General features: G+C 42.0%; 1 protein-coding gene across 2 annotated transcripts in view; it reads right to left on the reverse strand.

Annotated features, from left to right (window-relative positions):
• Window positions 1-16,410, reverse strand: part of LOC148034374 (protein REVEILLE 8-like) — a 61,611-nt gene extending 45,201 nt beyond the window's left edge. For both annotated transcript variants that reach the window (XM_087679321.1, XM_087679320.1), the window contains exons 1-2: window positions 15,951-16,410; window positions 1,505-1,562 (exon numbers count right to left, since the gene is read on the reverse strand). In XM_087679321.1, coding sequence (XP_087535447.1) covers window positions 1,505-1,562; window positions 15,951-16,132 — 240 coding nt within the window. In that variant the 5' untranslated portion in view covers window positions 16,133-16,410. The remainder of the gene's footprint in view (window positions 1-1,504; window positions 1,563-15,950) is intronic.
• Window positions 16,411-18,127: the final 1,717 nt, after the last annotated feature.

Genomic DNA, 18,127 nt, shown 5'->3' on the forward strand with positions numbered 1-18,127 from the left:
AGTGAAATTTGAGCCTCGGACCTTTCATCAACTAAACTATAGCCATGCCATTTCTTCTCTTACAAGAGTGAACTACCTCATTTGAGAACCTACGAGGGTCTAACTAGGGTTCCTACCCATGAACAAGTTCCCACAAGCCTTGAAATCCAAGACATATCATATCAAATTAGACCAAGTGGTAAAGTTAGACCTGTTAAAACGAGTCTTATCCGTATACACATACTTAGCTGATGCAAATGGATGGATGGTTGGAGGAGGTGGGAGGTAGGTAGGTGGCATAGGATAGAAGTATAGGGGACTAGGAGTTACATGTGGCATCGAAGTGCTTGGCATCGTGACTCTAGATGTGAGCCCCAAAGGTGACTAACTTGTGAATGGTCCTTCCCAATGTAGAGTTCTTGTTGCTTTGAGGCATTCGATAAGGATGCCCTTCTTAACTTGATTAGAATTTGTGCCTTTTAGAAGTCCCTTTCTTGAGCCTTGTCTTGAGAGAATCCTTCTTTCTTATGATTGCCAAATACTTGTTTTTAAGATGCTCCATTTGAGTTTGTTGATGTGGCCCTTTCTTGTAGAACGACTTAGAGGACTTCGGGACGAGTACTATGAATGCAATGGTTGGACTGGCCTTCGCATTTTCGAGAAAGATATTACACCCATGAGAGAGGACCTAGATGAAAGACAATACACATGACCCTCTCAACAAAGAATGAGAGTGGCAGCTCACTACAAAGGAGACTATAAGTGGACCTTGACCCAACTACTTGTAAGATGGAGGGATGGACCATCCAAAGGAAGCACCTTCAAAGATGACATTGGAATCTAGAACAATGAGTTAGGAAAGGCCCCTTTATTAAAAGACTCTACTTCAAATCTTTTGCTATACTAGGAGGGAGGACACGAAGATTCAAATGAGGACGAATGCAACCCCAGCTGGCTGCTTCGCATCAGCAAATAGGAAATCTCTTAACCCCTGTTATCAAGCTTTTAGAGAAAACCAGATCAAAATTTACACCTAGGAAGATTTCACACTTTCTTTAGCTGGCACAGACAAGTTTGAGATGGTACATGCGTGGGATATTGCAGGTACCCACAAGCATGTACTGAGATAGGTATTCCCTGTTGAGGGAAAAAAGATATTCAACCTACAATTACCAACTAGATTTGTAGAGGCCCACTACCGAATAATAATGCACATAGTTGCATTCCAACTCGTATGATTGAAGTATCATACCTTTCTACATATGATAAACACATATGAATAGGTCATTTCAAACATGCTTGTTAACAGTTTTCTGATAATACTCTTATTTAATTACATATACACAAGATTTACTATTTAAACATGCACATAATTCAGTCCCAAGGTCAGAATCTTACTCCAATTTCATATTTCCATAATTGTCTACATTTTCCATGATCTAATCCATATGCCAATCATACTTCCATACTTGAAGATTATGAAAATGCACACTGAAGGGATTTAAAGGCCAGTTTCTGACTGCACCTGGATGACAGTTTTAGTTCCAACAAAAGCTTCAATCTTTTTCCAATCACGATCAAACCTGCACATATTTTATAAGCAAGAATAATGAAATACCAACTAAATGTCACAAGATGCCACAGATTATAAAAACCCTCTCCTGATTTAAAAAGAAGTAAAACAACCCCACATTTCATGTAACACCTATCAAATCCAAGAATTGGGGAAAAAACTACACAATGCATGAAAGGTTGAACCTTCATAGACTAATCAAAATGGATCAAAAATTAAAAAGGAACACAATTCAGCCTGTTCAAATGTTGCAATATAGGGCTTTGAATCGTGTAGATCTCCTAGCTGTGGACTCGCTGTATATGACCTCGCACAATTTTGTAGATGATATATTCAATGCATGTGTCATGAGTCAATAAAATTGATGCTTTCGTAAAAGTGCTCAAGTTACCCAGCAACTCATCACTATCGTTTCACTAAGAGATTCAATCTACTTGTGAGCCCATCACAGTTCAGGAAAAACAATAATGCCTAGGGCTCAACATCTCCTAAGCACTCAACCCCACAACATTCATTGTAACTTGGATAGTAGTCCACCTATGTACCTAGGGACAATAGGTAGGAGACCCCAAACCGGCTCACAGCAACCCATTTCTCATGTAGACAGCTGGCAGCAAGGGCAGCATCCACAACCACATCACTAATATTGGTATCCCCCCTAAAAGAGAGAGAGAGTCTAAGGGAACCACCAAAGGCAACGATGGGGTTTGGTAGGAACCTCTCAAATTGAAGGTAGCTTGATAGGTGTGGCAATGGGGAGATGTCGAGGAGGACCTTGCACAAAGAATAAGAATGGACCCAAGGAAGCCACACTCCTAACAACCTGACCAAAGAACGGCTCCTAAGGCAACATACTCTACAAAGACATCCTGCTCAATAAAGTAACCCATGTATCAAGATGAATAGAATAAGGCCATAAGTTGAGAGAAGATAGAATACTAAACCCAGAACATGGAGGACCTCCACTATAAAACTCGAAGTTGGATGGTCAAGGAGAGTCAACATCGTGCCCAATAAAAATTTTCCATGATTGAAACTATCAAATTGAAGTAATTCAGCCTTGTAAACTTGTTGTCCATAAAACCTAATCTCTACCATGCATCTGCCCTGGGATTGGATGCTAAATTTAATGTTTTGAGTGGCTAGAAAATTAGAGTCACATGTTTGAATACATTTGCCCTAATGTCTGCCCCAAATCTTCAATGATTTGGCGACCCAAAGCAAAGGGCAAATTGAAAGTTTTGGTTGGAATGTCTTCAACAAGCAATTCGACACCCAAAATGACTAATTTTTTGCAAACCCTAGCCAGTAGTCTGCTGTAAGCAAAAAATCTTAATTTTGATCTGTTGTGAAACAAAGCTTGCATAACCAGAGAGAGAGAAAGGAGAAGAAAGAGATTGATTCCCGATTGTCCAGCACCTTGACATGGCTGCAAAACACTCTCTTCTTATTGTTCACTCAAGAAAAATTAGCAAGCATGCATCTCCTTTTGCTACTACAACCTCCAAAGATGGACTACTCCAAAGACAATGACAAAAAGAGAGAAAAGAAAGCCCCAAATAGGCAAGATCAAGTTTCCAAATGAATAATCAACTGCACCTTAATTAGATCACATCTTTTATTGAGGACTAATTAATGACCTAGTCATTAATCATAAGTGACCCACTCACTGAACCAAACTTAAGCTCAAGGTTTGCTTTATAACTTAAGTGCCCTAATTGAGCTACTCACCAGGCGAGAAACTTTCAATTTAATTAAAGTTTCACATTGCACATTGTTTCTTTTGCTCTATCCTTGCATCACATAGCTTGTACACGTGTCCATCGAATCCTTCATTGTTGGTGCAAAGAAGTTTCATTTTAATCAAATCATTAATTTGATGACATCTTTACTAGCATCTTCTGCAATATCAAATACCATGGAAAGGTGACTTTTCTATATTTAATAAATTATTAAAGCAAACACAAAAGGAACTAACTCTTCCTTCGACTTTACACCAAGAACATGTTGCATTTCTTTATGAGAGTAAGGGTGATTTTCTTGTTATATAGCATGCACTTTGTGACCCCATGGAATACCGGTAATATATTCTAGCCCTCCAATGGCATTACATGAAAATCCTCACTATTGGCATACAATTGAAGATGAACACGGAGTATTTAATGATATAGGTGACTAGCTATGCATGTCCAAGACAAGTGAAACTAGCCTCATTCATGGGACATATCTCATCGTCTCTTATGCCCAACTTGGCCACCAATTATGGCGAAATGAAATTGGCATGAGTATCTGCATTAAAGAAAACTAGAGCATGTTGATTCCTTACTTCGCCCCATGCATGGCATAGCTTTGAAGCATCTGTGTACTAATGGAGTTGTGTGTGATTGAGTTGCATGCTCACTGCTCAGTTGCTTGCTCGCTATCCTGAAACATATGTTTTTAGCGAGTACAAACCTTGTTGTAATTGAGTTACAGAAAGCCAAAATGCATGTACTTGCTTCTCAAGACAACACAAGCTTACCTCCTTTAGAAAGATAGTGATGTCCTAGCAACAGAACCATAAAACAGCCTTCGAAAATCCTAAGGGCAATAAACCACATTTTAACAACACCTAATTCAGCATAACAATAAATGCAACACGAAAATTCCACACAAAATTAGAGCTACAGTGGTCCTACATCACCATGGCACTTGTTGGCCCCAAAGCTTGGTGCCACTTTCAGTATTTCTTTAGATTACTAATGTATGCTTGAAAATAGAGACAAATGGCTATACTTTTAATGATTTCTTGCGGCACAATTGATCTACACGTACACAATGACCTTGTCATCTTCAATGTTGGGCCTTGGCTTGCAACTAACTATGGAGTGTTCAAAACATAGCTATGCGAAACGGCCTAAAACAACACTTAAGAAGGGATAAGACACCAAAACGGGATCAAAATCTCTTGAAACACGTTTGCTAGACAAAAACATTTTATAATCCCGAAATGGCACCATGTGGCATTTCAAGCCAACCACAAAACATTTTGGAACATAAAAAGTCTCCATGGAATAGAATGCAATGTTAATGGTCAAAAATTAAAAGTTTGTGTCCTTCTAAGAAAATGTAATCTATTTTGGGCCACAAATGTTCCCTTTTGAGTATTGATCAAGTGAAATAGGAAAGCCATCACAGCCTTTATAAGCATAAAGGGATCCACCCTTTCAATCATGACCTTTATAAAAGCAAAATTTGATTCTTCAACATGGTAACATTAAAAGCGAACAACTAAAATAAGAATTGTACCCATGATTTGGTTTCAACTACAGTTTGTCAATCAAGACTTACACTTATGACCATCAATTTTGACCAATAGAGCTCTCTCTCTCTCTCTCTCTCTCTCTCTCTCTCTCTCTCTCTCTCTCTCGTAAAAGGTAATTGTATTAATTACAAAAAATAGGTACAAGTTGACATGATTACAAGATACACGATGGCTCTAAGCCATCAAGGTACAAAAGTCATGGCAAAGACACAGAGGAAATTGCCATATGCCACGGAAGTAAGTCCTCCTGAGGGAGTAAGTCAGAGTGCCGAATGAGATCTAACTGCCAATGCAAGAGACCTCTAAGCCTCGCAATATGTCCCAGAACATTAGAGGCCGAATCAAAAAGAAAGGCATTCCGGGTGGTCCAATTGTGCTAGCAGCCCCAGTATCTAAGAAAGTGGAACAAGATCTTCATATGCGACTGTGCCGGTGTGGGGTATTTGGGCCGTACAAAAACCCAATCAAAAGGACTTAGGGAGAAACCAACCACTGCTCGCCAAACCGCTGACAAGAGTGACCAGATATTCTTCACGAGAGGGCAAGAAATAAATCGATGATGGGCGGATTCCACACTGGTGCTGCAAAAGAAACAGTTGCCATTAGAGATGGGAGGCTTGGAAAGGGCGGAAGCAAGAGGAAGACCACCAATCATGGCCCTCCAAAGAAAGACCTTGCATTTGAAAGGTGTCTTGTTCAACCAACCCTCCATCATAGTTGCCTTCCACCATGACTGAGATTTACGCAATCCCCATACAGTATTTGCTTTAGTAACCAGCCATTGATGATCTTTAATCAGAAGATGATACACCTGGTTAGCTGAGGCTTTTTCCAAATTCAAGCAACCTGCAAGGTCCCAATCCTGCCAAGGACGATCCAAAGCAAGGGCAGGAGACGGTTGTCTACTCTGGAGCACTAGCAAAAGCTGTTCCCATAAATCACAGTATCCACGTGGGATTTTGAAAAGCCTCCTGGCTGTACGAAATGATATCAACACATTGCGACTGGCAAGGGTGGCATCCGCAACTGAAGTTAAGCCCAACCATGCCATGCGGTTAAATTTTGGTCTGAGCTCATGTTTGCGATTCCCAGGAAAGTAATCGCGAGGTTGCCAACAATTCCAGTCGAAAAGAGTTTGCATGTAAGCGGTCCTCCGCTAGATGCCACCAAGCCTTCTAGAGGACCAATTTCCAGAAGCATACCAAATGAGCAAGCAGGGATGAGGAAGGAGTAGAAAACCGCGAGTCTGCATTAAGAACATGCCACCAAGAGCTCCGAATTTGGGTATTACCATGCACAAGTCCGTGATCCTCAAGAAAATAACGGGCTATAACAACCCACGGGTGATGATCCAAGCACATGGCACGAAAGAGAGACCAACGAAGAGCCAACATATGAGTTTCAGCATCCAAAATAGCCCCACCACCCATACGTTTGGGGGTACATGCATGCGACCAAGAAATCCATGAAATGCTTGCATGCAAGGAGTCCTTTTTCCATAACATGAAACGAATGTACTGAGTAAGAGCATTCAAAGTAGTAGCAGTCCAAGGCAGCAAAGGCAAGAAATATGTGGGCACTGGCAACATAATTGTCTGAGCCACTTTGAGGCGAACATGGAAGGGCCAAGCCTGCGACTTCCAATATAGAAACTTAACTGCCAGTTTCTGTGAAATCCACTCTAATAGTTGCTTTGGCCGAACATCAACACCCAAAGGGTATCCAAGATGCTTGACAATGGAACCACGGGGAACCACCAGTCCCTGCCAACCCAATGACTGTAAATCTGACTCCGTGCAACTGAGAATGGCTAATTTGAAAGCATTGATATGAAGACCAGACGCCTGTCCAAAGAGCGTTCAAACATCCAATGCTTTGCGAAGATTATCCTTGTCCGCCCGCAAAATCATAAAACTATCATCAGCCAAAGATTGACTAATGAAGTGCTGTCCAGAAGGAACCGACAATCCAGCTAAATGAGTCGAAGCTGCCATAGAAGATAACATCAAAAGAACCGGATGAGTCGCAAGGGCAAAGAAGAGAGGACTCAAAGGGCAACCCTGTCTCACTGAGCGGGCAAGGACAAATGGCTCGGTAACACCACCATTTAGCATGACTCACGAAGAAGCCGCAGCACTAATGGTGTAGATCAATCGGGATATCCGAGTGCCAAAACCCATAGCAGACATAAGTTCTGCAATGAAAGACCAGTCTAAATAATCGAACGCCTTTTCCAGGTCCAATTGAATCAATACCACTTCCTGATTAGAGTGCCTTGCATAGTCAATAGCCATTTGCACATTTAAAATATTATGCAAAATGTTTCGGCCCTTAATGAAACCATATTGAAGAGGATGCACAATGGCCGGAAGATGCTTGTGGAGCCGATTCGCCATCACTTTGGAAAAGATTTTATACATCGAACCCATCAAAGAAATTGGTCTCCAATGTTTCAACATTGACGGCGAAGGAACTTTGGGAAGCAGTTTGATAAGACCTTTCCATGAGGAAGGCATGAACCCCGTTTCCCAAACTTGCTAAAACATAGTCGTCAATGGTTTCTCCAGTTGAGTAGCATAAACCTCAAAGAATTCATTGGTGAGACCATCCCAACCGGGACTTTTATCCTTGGGCAGGTGTAGCAAAACATCCATAACCTCTACCTCACAAATATCTGTCTCCAAAGTAGTTTGCATGTCATGTGGAACCTGATTGCGGACCAAATCATGGAAAACTGAACGTGCATGAGTAACTTGGTCAGAAGGTGAAGGAGAAGAACCAAGAAGGTCGAGAAAATAATTCCTGCACATGTTCACAATAGTCTGAGGGTCAATGACCATTTGACCTTCTGGATGCTGGAGTCTAGTCATATTTTCTCAAGCAGGAGATGCATGTAGAGCTCGAAAGAACTTATGAGTCTGACAAGCACTATCTTGCAAAGTCTCAACAAATTTTGCAATTTGGCCTGCTGATAGGATTTCAATTGAAACTCTTTAATAAGATCAGCCAAACACATCGCCAGTGGCAGCAGAATACATCATTTGGAGTGTCCACCAACAGAGAACGAACCAAAGCCAGTAAGTCCTCCGCTGCTCGTCGACGCCGCCGACAAAGAGAGGCATGATGAATCCCATACTGCCGAGCAACCCGCCGCATATTAGAGAGCAATCGTTCAAACGAAGCATTGCCCTCAGAGGAGAAGTCCAATAGGAATCTCTCAATCAATTGCTGCATATAGCCCTGAAAGATTGAATGCTTCAAATAAGACGAGTTGAAGCGCAAAGGGAGTCTATCCAGAAACTGCTTAAAAGGTGCAATGGGTTGTGCAAGCATCTCAAGCTGTAGAGGGAAATGGTCCGACAAGGCATATTGCTGCAACACTTTTATTTCGAGCATCTCAGGAAGAAAATCATCATTCTGCATGATGTGCATGCGGTCCAACCGCGACCATGTAGTTGCATACTGCGCAGAATGGAAAGTAAACCCTGTAGAAGAAGGGTGGAGCCAAGACCAGAGATCTTGCTTAAGTACGGCACGAGCAAATGCATTCCAAACACGACTTTCCGGAGCGTCCATCATCGAATGCTCTGAAGTGGACTGTGAAGAATCAACACACATATTAAAATTCCCCATCAAAAACCCCCGTCTGCCAAGTGACAAGGAGGACTGCAAAGTATTCCAAAGATCCCGGCGGGAGAAACGATCATTCGGAGCATTAAGACCAAGCAACCATAAGATCTCTCCTTCAAATAAAACTTCAATCACCACAAAACGGCCATGTATATCATTTTTAAGAAGAACAGGCTGATATTTCTCATGTATAATCATAAGCACACCAGAATAATGCATGGCATGTGACCCCGCATAAAACAAGCGAAAGCCATGGCAATCCACAACTTTTCCTACTTCACTATGACTCTTGTGCTCAACAGCACACAAGACATCCCACTGATTCTCATGCAATGCAGTCCACATGGCATGTTGCTTGTGGCGAGAACAAATGCCTCACACATTCCACGTGGCTATATTCATGTGTATTCAAAAAGGAAATCAGGTATGAGGCATAGCTTGTCTCGATTTAACCTTTTCTGCTAGAATGTCAAGGACTCCCTCATCCAAAAAATCAGCTAAGACAGCAAAAGAGTTCTAACGGCCAGATTTGGAGATGGACGGTATATCCACTGTCTTATGGATGGAACGGGGATAACGACAATCCCATGGTGTAATCACGTTACCTCTAGTATCAAAAGCCAACTTAGCAGGTGGACCCATTGGACCGTCCGCATATACTTTCCTAGTAGGCTGATTACGGGGAGCAGGAGAAACCATAGCATGAGCAGTGTGCTCTGAAGACAACATTTCTTTCTTGCGCATATAAGTGCGCATGGAAGCTTGAGAAGCAGTAGGCACAATATCCGCCAAGCCAACATCAAACCTTTTACCTTTTTCTGCACGTACATCTACCCAGTCATTGCCACGAGAATCCAACCCCGAAACATGTTGTTTACCTTTATCCACAACTTTAGGTGACTGGGTTGCATCCTGCGACGGAGCATCAAGCACCATATCTTCCATGGGCAGCACAACATGCTCAGCATCTGAAGTCGGTTGCTTCTCTGGGCATTCAGCCATAAAATACCCCAATTTTCCACAGGAAAAGCAATGCTCGGCAAAGTTACCCCATTTCAAGCGAAAGTACAAAGGATGCATACCAGAGCAATTAAGACGTAACCAAGCAGGCCTTTTCCTAGCAATGTCCCATAACATACACAAACGGTTACGATTCACAGCCCTGAGGCTCGGGGGGACCAAAACAGTGCCCACCACTGCCATGGCATCCTTTAATAGTGGCCAATAGACAGCCGAACAATTTTCCACTTCAACCCACACCGGGCATTCACTTTGCAGCAGGCGTTGAAAATCTGCCATCGGGCGCCATGGCACAACATGGACCAAACGGCGATCAAAGAACAATGGCAGTTTAAACAGGAGATTAGCACGATGCTGCTCAAATTTCAACAACACCTCATAAAAGCCTCAGGGCCCAACAAAAATCTCTTCAACACACTCCCCTTGTAGCATACTGTGCAGCCACTAGCGAATACAGGAAAGCACTGGGAGCTTACCAGTGAAGAAGAGTATAACAGCACGTTCATAAAACACTGAAAATGAGCGCAAAACATTTTTCGGGTCCACAGTGGCTTCCAGAACATCTTCAGTTGCAGAGTCAGAAAACACTTCATGATTATGTTGAACATAATCGCCAAGCAGAGTATTGGCAAACTCCAGCAGATGCTCCCAGTCAACATCCTAAGAATCCACAGAATCTGAGGCAACCTGAGCATAAGAGCGTTCCTAAGGATCCATGATCTCTTCCGAAGTATGCTTGGTACGTTTGCCCGCAGGCTGAAAGTCAAGAGCAAGGGGCATCTCCTCTGTGCAAGGAACCATATCCTCTGGTTCCTCTGTATCAGAATCTAGACCAAGAGCTGCCACCGTTTGGTCTATAAAAGCCATATCCAGACCAGCCATGGTGTATCACTACTTGTGCCTGTCAGATGCCGAGGCAAGAGCTCACGGGAGGCAGAAACGGTGCAAGCCTCGCTCTCTCTCTCTGTCTCTCTCTCTCTCGCTCTCTCTCTCTCTGACTCGCGCGGAACAGAGACGAAAGGTCGCACGCGGGGAGGCAGCACGAGTCAAGAGGACAGGCAAGGGCAGGGCAGAACGGGCTGTGCACGAGTCTGAGGGGAGACGTCAGGCAGGATGCAGAGCAGTAGGGCATGATCGCACAGCAAGGTCCCGACCTGGGCAGACGATGGATGGCCAAGGCAGAAGACGAGAAGGCAGGAAACAAAGCAAGAACGAGGCAGAACGTGTAGGCACAGACGTCCACAGCGACTTGCAACCGTCCACAGGTAGGCGCCCGCGTGCAGGTTGACGTCCGCCGACAGGGAGCGACAACGCAAGCGGCTCAAGGACAGGGCGTCCGCAGGTAGGTCACGGACAGGGCCTCTCTCTCTCTCTCTCTCTCTCTCTCTCTCTCTCTCTCTCTCTCTCTCTCTCTCTCTCTCTCTCTCTCTCTCTCTCTCTCTCTCTCTCTCTCTCTCTCTCTCTCTCTCTCTCTCTCTCTCTCTCTCTCAACTTATAACTTCTTCCATCTTATAGCTTCATTAATATCTTCCAACTTATAACTGTAAGTTATTGCATATCATTAAATTTAAGTTTTTAAAGTATATGTCTTTAAACCCTATTAACTAGGATATCATGTATCCCTCATCTTCTCTTGATGATGTGGCATTGCCATTCCAATTTTGCTCCTTTGAAAATTCATGTTCCTATTCCCATCCCCATTCCCATTTCCATTCCAGTTCTAAAGTTTCCCTCAACTATGGTTCAAAAATGTATGTGAATACTTCATTTTGCTAAACCCTAAAAATGAGAGTTAGGTTACCTCAATTTTCTAGGGCATTTGGCTTAATAATTATTCTACATAGTTTGAATGCAATCCCACATCATTCCTCTCATAGATACATGGATTTTTTGTGGCAAAACTATGAGAACATCACTTTCTTCATGAGAAAAATATTGAAAAAGTACACAAGGGTTGAGTTCTCAAAGAGGAAGAGAGGATCTCAGCATGTGGTGTACTAATGACCCATTCTTATGATATATACATTTTTAAAAAAACTATATCTTGTTATAATCGAGTTGCAAAGCTAACCAAAGGATTCCTGATGCTAAGGGGAGAAGATTAGTTGTTGTCCTCACTCTATACATGCTATCATCTCATGTTACATGGCTGAAACCTATAATTTCTATAGCGAAGAAGAGAAGAATGGCAATCTACAAACTTAGGCTCCTAAAATAGGGGAGAAGAAGGCTCCAAATAGCCAATATTAACTTTCTAAAGGAGTAACCAGCTACTCCTTGATCAAAATTGAATTTGATTGGGCTAATTAATCTGAATAATTAATCATAAGTGAGCTACTTGCTAGACCAAACTTGAGCATCGGGCCTACTTTATAACTTAAGAGAGCTGCTTATTGTGTGAAATTTTCTCAATGTGACTCAATTCCAAGTTGCAAACTTTCCATTTAATGAAAGTTTCACATTGCACCTTGTCATTTTGATATGCCTTGTACGAGTAGCCTATATACTTATCCATTGTATACCCTATGCGAAATCCTTCACTGCTAGTGCAATAGTCACATGCCAAGAGTTCAAGTTACCCAAATTAAAGTTCATTGTAATTAAAAAATCATGGTGAAATTTAATTATCTCATAAGTTAATCTCTCTTTCCGGTGACAATTTAACAAAGGAAGATGAGGCCATATAATGATGGCTGGATGATGTCACTACAATAGTAGTAGCAGGACACAAATCAACTCTAGACAATAATGACAAAAAAGCTTGCAAAGCTGCATACTAGCCAACCCTCTAAAAAAACATTTAAAAAACTTGCCAACTACCAAAGGATCCACTGCCTTGTCAACTAAAATACAAAGCATCCACTACCGCTAAAAAAGAGAGAGAAATTTTCCACCTTGCTGTATAAAATATCCACCCATGCTTGAAAGTCGCCACCCAAGCTTAAAAATACTACAAACAACAAAAAGGAGTAAAGATGCGACTATTGGTGTGCCAAATGGACTGCCAAGGACTACTCAGTTGAGCATGGACTTCTATGGACAAGGCCAAGAAACCTTAATCTTCACCCAATGTGCCTGTAATGAATGCAACATTCGTAGAAAAAAGACTGGCAAATGATAACAGCACAAAGCTCCTAAAGTCCTTGTCTTACTTAGACTAAAGCTCACAAGCAAGAGATGAACATGAGAAAAGATAAAACAAAACATGTTTGCTAATACTTTGGTTAATCAAAGGACAATGAGCCCTTACTTGTCCCACTTATCTTAAACAAAGAAATATAGCAATTGAAAAGCAACGCAAATAGTGGACCTAGAATGCTCCTACATTGGAGACCAAATGGGTTGACCCCAAAGCCTAACACCCCTTGCAACATGTATTTGTCATTACTAAAGAATCAGTAAAGTCATTCATGGATCTACCATGCTTTTGCATCTATATCCTAATTCTTTGATCAACCAAGACCAAAAGCACCAAGTCTAAAGCAAAACGATTAAGATTCCACCAAGGCACAAGAAGACCAATCTGTCCAACACTAGCTCTTGCTAGAAAAACCTAATCTAAAAGTCTGTCAAAACATCTCCTAGAAAAGCTTCAAACTTCAGCAAAATAGCATAAATCATCCCCAAAGCCGCTCAATTGGTCTCAAAACATCGCCTAGCTTGGGATAGCTCCACCCTAGTCACATCAGCCTACACTTGTGCAGATGCACAAATGAACAAAAGCATAAAGAAGAACACAAGGACTCAAAGAATTAATAATAAATAGGCAACGAATCCATAAATGAAAGCATGAGACACACAGTACAACACCACATAAGTACCAACGCGTGAAAACCACCAATACCTTTAGTCTTCCTCTACCGAGAGATGACATCATGATACAAAGAGTGAAGGAGGCACGCATATATGCACCTCCATGGAAAGGACAAAGAGATCAATGATATGTCAAGTTTGATCCTCCTAAGGTATGCCTTTCTCATATGTCATTTAGTTATTGCATCCTAAACAATAGGCCAGCACACAGTGGGCAACCCAACTACCCAAATTAGCATCAAAATAACAACCTAATAAAGTTCCCTAAAACCCATGAAATCTATATTGCTAGCACCCTCTCTCACATCATGGGTTATTACTGCAATAGCCCAATCTTGTTGCCCCCTCCCCCATTTGACTATAGTTTGGATTGCCCTAAACTCCCCCTTACCTGACGTCAGTTGAATTCAATCATTAGAGCTGACATTTTGAGAGTGGAAACAAGGAGAACTTGGATCCATCCATCTCTCCCTCTAGGATCTAGAATGGAGCATTACCAGAATCATTTTCTACACCTCTCGAAGGATGGATTCATTGTTCAACCACAATACATAGACACACACCTCTCCCATGGTATGCGAGCTACTATTGGATAGCTATGTGCCTCCTCCCACCACCTACAATTAGAGACAAGCACATGGATGGATATTACAGCAAAGGTGAGGATATGTCAATTCTATAGTCGAGAGCCAAAGACGGAGGAACACTACATATGTAGATGTACAATCTACTATGATATACAAGGGAGATACCATTATCTCTTCCACGATGGCTTCATTCCTCTTTGGCGTGTCATGGAGTACAAGGGCCAGAGATGCTTAGAGCTTTTCCTCTTGGAGCTCCAGAGGCACTGCACATCATTGTTATTAGATAGGAGACCAACCCACCCAAAAGGACCCAGGCAGAGGCCAGTGACAAACTTCTTTCACATATTAGACTCCACAGATAGCACTAGCTTAGCAAATCTAGCCCCATCTATTCAAACCATATCTACATCATGCCGTGAAGCCACATTAGACCAGGCCATTGCACTTTGCAGAGCATGACAACCCCAACCACCTAGCCATCATTTAAGAGGCCCATACCATAGTCAAATCAAAGCCATTATTCCGAGACACAAGAGATTCACCCCTCAACACATTAGCAAAGCAACCCTAGACCATTTCAAGATGGAGATTCTAAGAGATGGACCACTCTAACTACATATCATATATATATGTATATATATATAGTCTTCAATTTTTAGATTTATTTTGATTTTAGTAGATCTCAACCTCATATTAGGATACATTTATTTATTTCATGTTACTTCACATCAGCTTTACTGTGATGAGATGACATTGGATATAGATGTATTGGTTTTGTCTCATAGGCCACATTGGCCTTTTGCAAACATTAATCTCTCACTCTCTCATATGTTCACTTTTTCCTTTCAATCTAGTCATATGTTCCTGCATCCGCTGCACTCTGACAAGGTTGATTGATCGTGGGCAAATCTGAAGGGCTGATTGATTGTGGGCAGATCTGAAGAGCAAGTTTCAACACAACACCAAGGCTGTGTTTTCAGCGTTCAAGGGCAAATGGGAGGGCTGCGCATTGACACAAGGCTAAAGCAAGCGTAGATGCGTGGGAAAGGAAGTGAGTTTGCTGTTTTTATGCAGGATTTGCTGCCAAAGAAGGAGAAAAGGCTGTGTTTTCAGGCCTTTTACAGCAGGTTTGGTTTTTAATCGCCCCTGGTCGTTTAGGCACATTCACGATGAGTGGAAGAAGCCCTGACAAGCTACCTTTTCAAAGTCAAAGGGGGCTATGAATGAAGTCAATTGTCTGTTATATCACCTAAACAACTCTCAGCACCAGCTTCTCTATGAGGCTAAAATGGATACACCATCTTATCAATGAGAACAATTCCTCTGCCATGGTTGGATTGGAGCCACTCCATAGCATACAACATCTGAAGCCCACTGCTTCCCTTGCTGAGGTTTACACAGATCATCGGAACCTCACACACGTAGCATACATGGAGGCTGCCAGTATTCAACAGACATCACATCTCAATAGCCATCCCCCAGCTAAGCTTTAAAGCTATCACCAATACCCTCAAGAGGACATCAGGATAAATACCCTCAAGAGGACATCAGGATTCGTTCCAAGTTTACTCGTGCTAAAAGCGAGAGCCAAAATAGCCATTTCTCCACATCTGAGGCAAGTAGCACGTTCTTCATGCTGCAGGATCGCACTCCCTGTTGAATTCATAGCAGCCACTTTTACCCACCACCCCAGACTGTTCTGAGGGGCCTTGTAATGATTCAATTACCAGTGTTGAACACTTTTCTATTACTCCAGCCAATCGTAACTGTAGCACTTCCAATAAAGATCTTATGCTCATGAAGTAAACATGTCCGGAGGTTACGGGCGACCCTAAGTTTGCAAGGCATTCTTCAGTTCCTGACGACGACAGCTGAAGCTGCAAACAGTTTATCAAGTTCCTGATCGCTGATCAAATTCCTTTCTCTAAAGAAGAAGAAGTGTTCCCCTCGGGCGCAAAATTCAGAAAATCCAAAGAGCTTAATGTAACTGAAACGGAGAAATTACATCTCCGATTTGAGATTTAGCCAAAAGAATTTCACTTACAATTGCAGAGCTTCGAGGAATCTGTCATGTTCTTGCTCGGTCCAGCTCTCACGAGACTTGGTGATGGTGTAAGGCTTGCGGATTTTCTTGAAGGAATCCTCGGGAGCGATGACAGCGTTGACAGGTGGCGCCGCAAGGGCGGGCAGAGTCATTCCTGAAGCATCGGTGTTGGCCGCATTCATCAGACTGAGCACCGAGAACTGGAAAAACACAAGAATACACAAAACAGGACGGAGAAGGAAAGAAGTAAGTCCTCTTGGAGGAACGAATAATGGCTATTGCAGGCTGCAACACCGAGTGAGGAAAGCAGGTGCGACAGAATTTCTTAACAAAACCGCAGCGATAAACCCTAACAGTAAGCAGCGCGAATCGTGTTTCTCTGCAGATGCGACGCGACAGACAACGAGAGGGGTGGGGGGGCACGCAGACAGCCAGTGGTAACAATTATGCTGAATTGCATAAAGTTTTGGAGTCCACCTGGGGGCCAAGAATAGGGCGCTTGTGCTGATACTGGATGACGTGGCCTCACATGCTTCCAGTTTAAGATTTGTCACCGAATCGCCTACCAGACCACTTGACACGTGGCGCACACAGACGTGCCCGCCCTCCCATCCAACTTTCCAAAGGCCTCTCGCAGATGTCACATGAAGGCCTTTCCAATGGCATATTTAAATTAAATAAACTAGCATTTCACGAGCACAATACGCTTGGCCGTTTCGCGACAGCTTTGTTGCTTCAAAGCGGCGAACGAAGTTATCTTTCTCTCTCCTCTTTTTTTTCTCTGTTTTTAATTCTCTCTCTCTCTCTCTCTCTCTCTCTCCCCTTTTATTCTCCCCCCTCTCTCCTCTCTTTTCCTTCTCTCTCCCTCTCCTTTTTTTTCTTCTTTTTCTCTCTCTCCATTCTCTTTTTTTTTCTTTTCTCTCTCATTTTCTTCTCTCTCTCCTCCCTTTTCCTTCTCTCTCTTTTTTCTTTTTTTCTTCTCTTTAATTTTTTTCTCTTTCTTTTGAATTTTATATTTCCTCTCTCTATAATTCTCTCTCTGTGTTCAAATTCTCTCTCTTCTTATTTTCTCTCGCTCTTTTTCTTCTCTCTATCTCTCTCCCCCTTTTTCTTCTCCCCCCTCTCTCCTCTCTTTTTCTTTTTTCTTTTCCTCTCTCTTAACTTTTATATTTCTTCTCTTTATAATTCTCCTTCTCTCTGTTCCCCCTCTCTCTCCCTCCCTCTCTTTTTTTTTGCTATTTGTATATTTCTCTTCTCTCCTTATTTTAATTAAAAAGATCGTTTAAATTAAAAAGTTTAATCTAACTGAGAAAGAGTGAGAGAACCTAAGCCCTACACATGAGAGAGAGGGGAGAGGGGGAGAAGAAAAATATTTAATTTAAAAAAGATTATTCTCTTTCCTCTTTTCCTTCCTCCTCTCTCCGTCTTCTTCTTTTTATTATTATTCTTCTTCCTCTCTCTCTCTCTCTCTCTCTCTCTCTCTCTCTCTCTCTCTCTCTCTCTCAAAGTATGTGAAAAACTATGTTCGAAAAACTTTAAATTAAAAAAGATTTTAAAAATATTTAATTAAAAGAAAAATTTAATGTAACTGAGAGAAAGAAACTTTTGATTTAAAAAGAAGTTTGATTTAAGAGAGAGAGAGAGAGAGAGAGAAAGAGAGAGAGAGAGAGAGAGAGAGAAAACCCAAGCCCTACATATGAAAGAGAGAGGGGAAAGGATTTCATTCAAAAGGGGAAGGGGGAAAGAAAGAGAGAGATTATAAGTGTGAGAGAGGGGAAGGGGTTTTCATTTTAAAAAGGGAGATGAGGAGGGGAGGCTTAATGAAAAAAAGGAGGGGGAAGAGAAAATGAGAGATTACACATGAGAAAGAGGGGAGGGGAGGGGGTTTTGATTGAAAAATGGAGGTTTGGAAAAGGCAGTAGGTTCACGAAGCCCTTTGGACGTTCGGGGCTTTTCAAACCTATAGTGAAAATAATATAGTAGTAAGATAAATCGCTTGCATGATGTCACTTACTCTACCTATAAACAATGTCATAATCTCAAGGCTTATAAACAATGATGAAATGTCCAAGCATCCAGGAATGTCATTATCTCAAGGCTTACAAACAATGTCATGATCTCGAGGCCTATAAACAATGTCATGATCTCAAGGCTTATAAACAACGATGAATCAAAAG

Source organism: Lygodium microphyllum, chromosome 6, assembly GCF_053477565.2.
Source record: "Lygodium microphyllum isolate KBCC chromosome 6, Lygodium_microphyllum_v1.1.10, whole genome shotgun sequence".
In the NCBI taxonomy this organism is placed as follows: domain Eukaryota; kingdom Viridiplantae; phylum Streptophyta; class Polypodiopsida; order Schizaeales; family Lygodiaceae; genus Lygodium; species Lygodium microphyllum.